We start from the raw sequence: 7,647 nt of genomic DNA, 5'->3' as shown, positions 1-7,647 counted from the left end.
TAGCGCGCACAGGAATAGTAGCAGAACATATGACTAACATGAAGTTAAGAAATTCTTTTCAAGAGGTGTTGCCTCATTATCCTTGCTGAGTGTTTTCTTAGATTTGTATCCGTAAAAGTAAAAAAAGGAATTATACCCTTAAGCAGATAAGGTAGTTTTAATCTCGGCCTGTAAAATGAAGCCCTGTGCATCTTGCATGACTTTCCATAGTACTATCCATTTAGTGCTACGTGCAAGAGTTGCTTTCTTCATATTACGCATCGCTATGTGAAGAACCAGTATAATCTTTGGTAGTTAACAAATGTGCAAGTTCCAAAAGAGATTCAGTATTCAGCAGGATTAATCTGTGCTGTTTCTTTCCAGTGAATACTTCCTTTGAATGTTTCTAATGGAAATCCAAGAGGGTAAAGAAAAATATCAAAACTAAGCCCCAGTCATGACTGTATTAGGCTAGCCTCGATAAACACTGTTAAAGGAGCACTATCTGAAAACAAAGACAGGAGGCGTCATTTTTAATTACATTTATTAATAACCACATTGTATATAGTTTCTGACCATCACAAGAACTGCAAAAATAAGAAACAGTAACAGGAACAATGTACAAAACACTTTTAGAGCTTGGCTCTCAGTAAAAATGCCACAAAATTATTTAATGAGGTTGAGGTACAGTTAAAAACTTGTGTTTGAAACACACAAATAGGACTTAGTTTCAAAAAATGTGTTAAAAACAAGCAATTACAAGAGCTGCTGGTGAATGAATGGATTGGCTAAGACTGAGGCATCCTTTTTTTAAAAAATTAACCTTCATAGATGAACTGTGACAATTCCCTCAAGACATTGTTCTGCATTATAATAAACAAATACATTTTGCAGGAATGTTTTACTGAGTGTATAAAGGATGTGGCACGGCAGACATCTCAATAGAGACAGATTATGAATACTTAGGAAGAGTAGGTCCAGATATTGACACTGCCAATTCCAGCTCAATTAATTCTCCTACAAATTTAACATCGATGTAATGATATTTGAGGCAAAATTACGGTGACAAGGATGAGAAAACGGACTGCATCTCTTTCTCTATATTTTCACTAATTTCAACCTTTTCATTATTTTGTCACTCTGCTGCCTTTTAATTAGTTTTAGCATTCAAATTTCTCACGTGATTTATTTGCTCAATTATTGTGTATCCTCTTTACTGTTATCCACACTTACTTTTTTCTGTGCTCAACTTAATTCTTGCTCTGTTGGTTTTAATTCTTTGCAGATCTTTTTTTGATCGTGCTTTAATCAACAGTCCACCCACAATCAATACCACTGAAAAAAATCACGGAATCATCTTACGGCTGTTTGTGGGTCGTTGCTAGGCTGGCCTAAATCAACAGTGACTGCACTACAAAAGTAGTTCATTGAGTAGAGCACAGGTATTTAAAACTGACAAGGCACTTATTAAATGCAAGCCCAAGAAAAAAATCTCACTTGTTCAGTATTTGCCTAGTATCTCTCTCTCTCTATGTGGTGTGTTTTATATTACTAGAAGTGGAGTTTATCCATACTCCAACAAAACAGCAAAGCCTCTTTGTAACTACTATATTTCAATTTTTCTTGTTCAAACTGGGGGCAATGACATAATTAGTGGAAACTGATTAGATGACTTGATATGAAGTTAAAGGTTACTGTGCTTGATGTGTGAGGGAGTTGAATTTACATCAACAGAAGCAGAGACAATAACTAGCAATCGTTATTTTAACTGTGTTTAAAACATTATTAGGTTCTACATCACCAACACTTAAAATGGCACATCTATTAATTCACTTCTCTAGTTTTGCTGGGCTCAGCAATACTTGCCAGCCAGTGCTCAGTTTTTTTGACCATTTTTATGTGGCATTCTAGGCCCATGGTAGAGGTAGCAGCTTTTAGTTTCCACATCACATTCTGCCATTTATAAATAGAAAAGTCAACTTACTGGATTTATCCAAGACCCACACAATGCCAGGAAGATCCAGAAAATTGATCTTCCTAGCTGCCTGTCTTGGTAAACACAGAGGTATACTTTTGTATTTCATGAGATACAGGTATTGGAGAGTTTACGGAAGTCTTTGCTTTGTTAGGCCTAGAATCAGCAGCTGGTATTAGCCACTGTACAAATTTTGGAGTTAATTCAGCTCCCTCATGGTACTGGGCTCAGTAATCTCTTTACCCAGGTCTCTTGTCACATCAGAATTCAGTATTTAAACAAATACATTTAAAAAGATCATAACTTTTAATAACTAAACCCTTAAGACTACCAATATTGATATTTATGAAGAAACAATTAGAATGATATCTCAGTGTAACGGGCATTTGACCTTTGGACAGGAATTTCCAATTTCTTGCCAATAACATTAAGTTTATATCCATTTTTCCATTAATTTTCATATCAAGTTAATAATAAGTCTCACAGTTCTAGTTTATTGAAGCACTAAAAATATTATTCCAAATCTTCACCCATGTTAACTTCAAATGTAATAAACCGAAATGAGACAAACTGCTTAAATTCAAGAGTTACACATGGCTGCACATTGGGCATCCATGTTATAAAGTTAAAGGCATTCATTTTGACCAGTAAGCCTATCAACTAAAATTACTGTTTGTAATTGGTGGCAGCTGTCCTCCTCATTGTGAATGCTTCAAAAAACAAAAAAATGGAGTTTGCAGCTATTGCTCCAAATTGGTTTTTTAATCTCACACACCAAAAATTTATTTTCACTGATATTTTTCAGAATTAGAAATATAAATCACCACAAAATTGAGAGATATTTACTTTTGGCATCGCCACCCCATGCATCTGCAAACTATTGGCTTGTTTAGGTCAGCAGGAGGGCTAAGTTCTACCCCACCACAGAGTGACTGCCTTAGGGGCCCCAGGGGAAAAGGATGTAAACAACAATACAAAATTCATACATGCTTGGATTGAAATGTGATTCTACAGAAAATCCTCTCAGAACCAAAGAAAACAAAGTGAGAAATTAAAGATCAACTTAAAAAGTTGTCATAGTGGATGGTTCACTTAACATTTTGTCTGAAAATGCTCTAATTTAAATGCACCACCTCTTTTCTCTATGATATGCACCATTCCTACAAAAACAGCCGGTTTCATCGAGCGTTTGGTAATCAAAGTTTAAACGAGGCTCCGTGAATAGCTCCAGAGGAAGGCAAATTCAACTTCCTGTTTCCTTCTACCCACTTCGAATGAGACCATGATCTTTACTGAGTCATGTCTCCCCCCCACTCTCTTAGTCAAGAAAATTGCCAGATAAAGACAAAACATATTCAGATCCTTCCTTGAAAATCAGTGCATTGGAGCAATACATGGATTATTTTGGTATAAAATTTTATATTCACTTTTGCAATTTCTCTGCAGTTGGACCAAGTTATTAACTCTGTGTCTAAGGACAGAAAGCAAAATGCTACTCATGTCCTAGCATATATAATTGGCAGGCTCTTTGGCCAACCACAAAATCAACTGCAATTCCATTACAGGTTGTATTTCAAAGCAGCAACTAACATGAGTTAAAATATATTTACAACATAATGAGGTTAATAAGAAAAGCAAATACAACAGGATACTGCAATTGTTGAATGTCCGATGTTCTGTCCCACATAGTTGAACAAGAAAGGGTTAACTGCAGCTTTGAGTCTCAATGAACATCTGTTGTCTTGGAACTTGCAAGTAATTTCGTCCAAGTTTCCCCTGCAGCTAAAGCAGCCACAAACTGCATTCAGTTAAAAGGCTTCTATCGCCTTCCGCTCACTCCCCACCATTTATTAAATTACATTCTTCAAATTTCCTGGAAAACACACACAAAAACAATATTTTTACATAAACTTTTGCCCTCCCTGGTTCATAGCACGACGCCACTAGCATATTAGCTTCAGAACACATGCAGAAAAGTGTGAATCAAACATAGTCAGATCTTCACTTTAGCAAATCTAGGAGTATTCTCAGTAAAGTGCAGAAATAGATAGTAATGATGAATGTTAAATCATACAACCATGACAGGATCTCTTTCTAGAAGGATTATTTCTGTATTACCATTAGAACAGAGATCATGCTTACTGCTGTGGTGTCAGAATATGGCTAATTAGATGGCAAGTTCCTGTTTCCAATTATTGGGAAGATGGGATGCATGTCTGTATCTGTGTGCAAGCAGTGTTTCAATCTTTTTAACTGCACCATTCAATAGCATTAATTCCAATTTAGGTCCAGGATATACTCAGATCATCTAGTCAGTGCAAACTTTTAATGAAGAAATAGATTGAACACAATCCAAAACAGTCAATTTTAACTAACTTGAATTTTCAATTTATCAAACTATCAGGAAGGCCCAATAGCTAACTCCTGATATAGTAAAATCTGATAATGAACACAATTTTATTCTGAAAATTTCAATAATATAAGTTTATATAATGTTGTTTAAGACTAATGGCATTCAAGCATCACAACTAAGAAAAAAATACTGTTTTATTATATATGTATTGCCACCTTCTGCTTTTGCACTTTGAACAATTGCACCACCAAGCATATGGTACTTGCAGAAATGCATTCTTGACAGTTAACATGTTAAACAAGTGCATTTCCTGTGTTCAGGTTGCATTTTGTACGGTGTGCTTAGAGACACAATACTTATGCTTAGCTATACCCACTATTACAAGCTCACAAAAGTATATTTTTGCATGATTAGCTATAGCCAGATGCAACGAAAATCTCATTTTGCAGACTTGCCAACCATGCTGCTAAGATATTCCATGCACCTGTGAAGTAATGATCTGATATTGCCAGATAGCACATACTGGTCAATTTGAATAATTTGCTGGTGCTCATGAAACCTGAATTTTGAATGCTAATAGGGATTTTCCAGAAAGTTTAAACGAAAGGAGAGCAGACAGAATTAGACAAAGGTGGCAACGGACTAGGGTGCCAGGGTGAGTTTTCTTTTAATCATGGCTTCCTCAACAGCACAAGGTCCAAAAAGAGACTCTTGGGCTGCGGCGATGCTCAGGTTCACCAGTTATATTGTGGGACAGTTTCTTAATGTTATTATTTGTGCATCTAATGAGACTTATGGATTACTGCTATGGAAGCTCTCAGTGCATTTTATGTTGGCTGTCCATATTGAGGTTGCACAACAGATCTTAGGTTTTAATTTCCAATGTTGCAAGGAGCACGTCTTTTCAGCTGTGGGAGGAAACCCACACAGAGGAAAACATGCAAACACCGCAAATATAGTGACCCAACCAGGGATCGAACCTGGGTCTATGGCGCTTACTGTGCCACATTTAAATAGGAAGTAAAATGCTTCCACTTCAAAAGGATAGGTTGTAAACTATAGATGTAATTTCAGTTTAGCTTCTTGATAGACCTTTTCCGGACCCCAAACAGTGAAGTTGGACTGATCATTGTTGTGTAATTAAATTTGAGCAGTTTACTTTTCTTTGCAACAAATCTGACATTATCTTAAAAAATGTAATCCAGCTAACTTTCCCACTACTCAGATCATAGCACCTTGGCAAGTAGAAGATAAGTCCAACTTCAGAGGATAGCTATACAGTTTAATCACTTTTTAAGTTTGTGAAATATTGATTGATACTAGTCCTGTGAAGTGCCTTGGAACATCGGCAGTAAAGATGCTATATAAATAAATACTTCTGGAAAGAAGGGCTTTATCAACAGAACACTATGCCAGTAAACTTAACCATTGATTATGGAGGGGAAAAAGTTTGATCTTCTACCGTTGAACTCTAATCCTAGCCATACTTTTATGGGCAAGTTCAGTATTGAAAAGGTGACAGGAAAATTCCCAATAATAGGACCATGAAAGAAAATTGGAAGTACAACCATCTTTGAGTCACTCAAACTCTTATGATTACTGTAGAATTTCTCTGCCTAACTAGAAAATGGATATCCTGATTTAATTTTGTGTCCCTCAGACCAGAAATCCAGAATGGAAAAAGACATCTCCTTAAGGAAGCCCATGAGCCAGTACCCATTATAACTAGCGCTGACCCGTGATTCCACCTTTTGGAACACAGGAGTATGTCAGTTAGCCACTCAGGCCAGTTCCAACATTCAGTGATGTCATACCCCATCTACGAACTAACTCCATTCTCCAACTTTTGTTCCATTTTCTTGAAATCCTTTCAACTGAAATCCATCAATCTCAGATTTAAAATTAACAACTGCATTTTGCAGAAGAGAGTTCAAAACTTCCTTTGCAAGTAGAAGTGTTTCCTAATTTAACTCCAGAAAGGCATAGCTCTTATTTTCAGGCCATGTTCTCTAATAACTTTGAACTACACTCCCTCCAAGACCAATAAATCAGTTTGAACTGAACACAGCATTCCAGCTGAGTCAAACTAAGGCTTTGTATAGCTGTAGCATAACTACAAGCCTCTTACATTCTAATCTTCTGGACACAAACACCAGTATTCCACTCACTTCTTGATTATCTTTGTACCTGTTTGTAATATGTAATAATCTACTTACATGGGCTCTCATTCTCTTTGGACAGCCATTGTTTCTAGCTTTGCATGATTTATATAACACTTTTTTCTATCTCTTCATATACAAAGTGGAGAGCTCCCACTTGTCTATATTGAAATCCATTTGCCAGTGTTTTGCTCATTTACTTAATTTCTTTGTAATTTAATGTTTCATCAGCACTGCTTACAATGCTTCCCAGCTTTGTGGAATTGGCAAGCTTGAAAACGTGACTCTCAATCGCAAAGTCGGGTGAATGTTGTGAACAGTTGAGAACCAAGCACTAGTCAGCACTGCTATTTAGAGTATCTGCCTATTCAGCCTACTTTCTATCACCCACTATTTAGCCCATTTCCTAACTGAGTCAGTTACTTCATGGACTTCCAAGCTTAGCTACCAATTTCTTATCAAGGATTTTATCTTCTGAAAGACTATATAAACGATATCCATCGAGATTCTCTTGTACACTATTTCAGTTACCTTTTCAAAAACAAAACCAAACAGGTTTATCAGGCATGACCTATTTTACCATGATGATTCTCTACGATCAGCGAAAGCCTTCCAGATGTTCAGTGACCCTTTCCTAAATTATAAACTTTAATAACTTGCTGACAACAGATGTTGGTTATCTAGTCTACGACGCGCTGGTTTTCTTCTATCGCCTTTCTTAAATAGTGGAATTACATCAGGAATTTTCCAATCTAAAGAAATAATTCCTTTGGAAAATTACAGTAAAGGCACCTGCAATTTTCTTGTCTATTTCCTTTAAAATCCTAATGTGAAATCTGTCTAAGATTTAGCAATCTTCAGTGACATTGGTTGGAATGTTTGATGGTTTTGGCCCTGACCACTTCGTGAAAAGTCAGGAGTGAGCCCACGTCCTCTGGCCTGGGAAACCACAAACAGATTTTATAGTTGTTAGGCAGTTAGCTGCCTGAGAGTATAGCTTTTGTCCCTGTATGTGAGAATATCCTACCTCCAGATGACCAGCAACATGTCCATAAGCAGTGATCACTGCTGGGCTGCAGTCAAGTCATGGAATGTTCCTGAAGGCTTCGTCAGAGCCAGTCAAGCAGGTCCCAGTGAGGGGAGGGATGAAGGGGCCTGATTGAGAGACAAGGGGGTGGAGT

The 7,647-nt window shown here is 36.9% G+C and overlaps 1 protein-coding gene across 2 annotated transcripts in view; it reads right to left on the bottom strand.

The window, feature by feature from the left end:
- Positions 1-538: 538 nt before the first annotated feature.
- The window catches only part of hdac8 (histone deacetylase 8), a 54,208-nt gene continuing 47,099 nt past the window's right edge, over positions 539-7,647 (bottom strand). The window contains exon 11 of one of the 2 annotated variants that reach the window (XM_080187700.1): positions 539-3,827. In XM_080187700.1, coding sequence (XP_080043826.1) covers positions 3,805-3,827 — 23 coding nt within the window. In that variant the 3' untranslated portion in view covers positions 539-3,804. Of the gene's footprint in view, positions 3,828-6,937; positions 6,998-7,647 lie in introns of those variants that run through there. The other variant, XM_080187701.1, reaches the window with a different exon arrangement.

Source organism: Carcharhinus amblyrhynchos, chromosome 4 (assembly GCF_965287045.1).
Source record: "Carcharhinus amblyrhynchos chromosome 4, sCarAmb.v2.hapA, whole genome shotgun sequence".
Classification (NCBI taxonomy): domain Eukaryota; kingdom Metazoa; phylum Chordata; class Chondrichthyes; order Carcharhiniformes; family Carcharhinidae; genus Carcharhinus; species Carcharhinus amblyrhynchos.
This window is presented reverse-complemented; position numbering and strand designations above follow the sequence as displayed.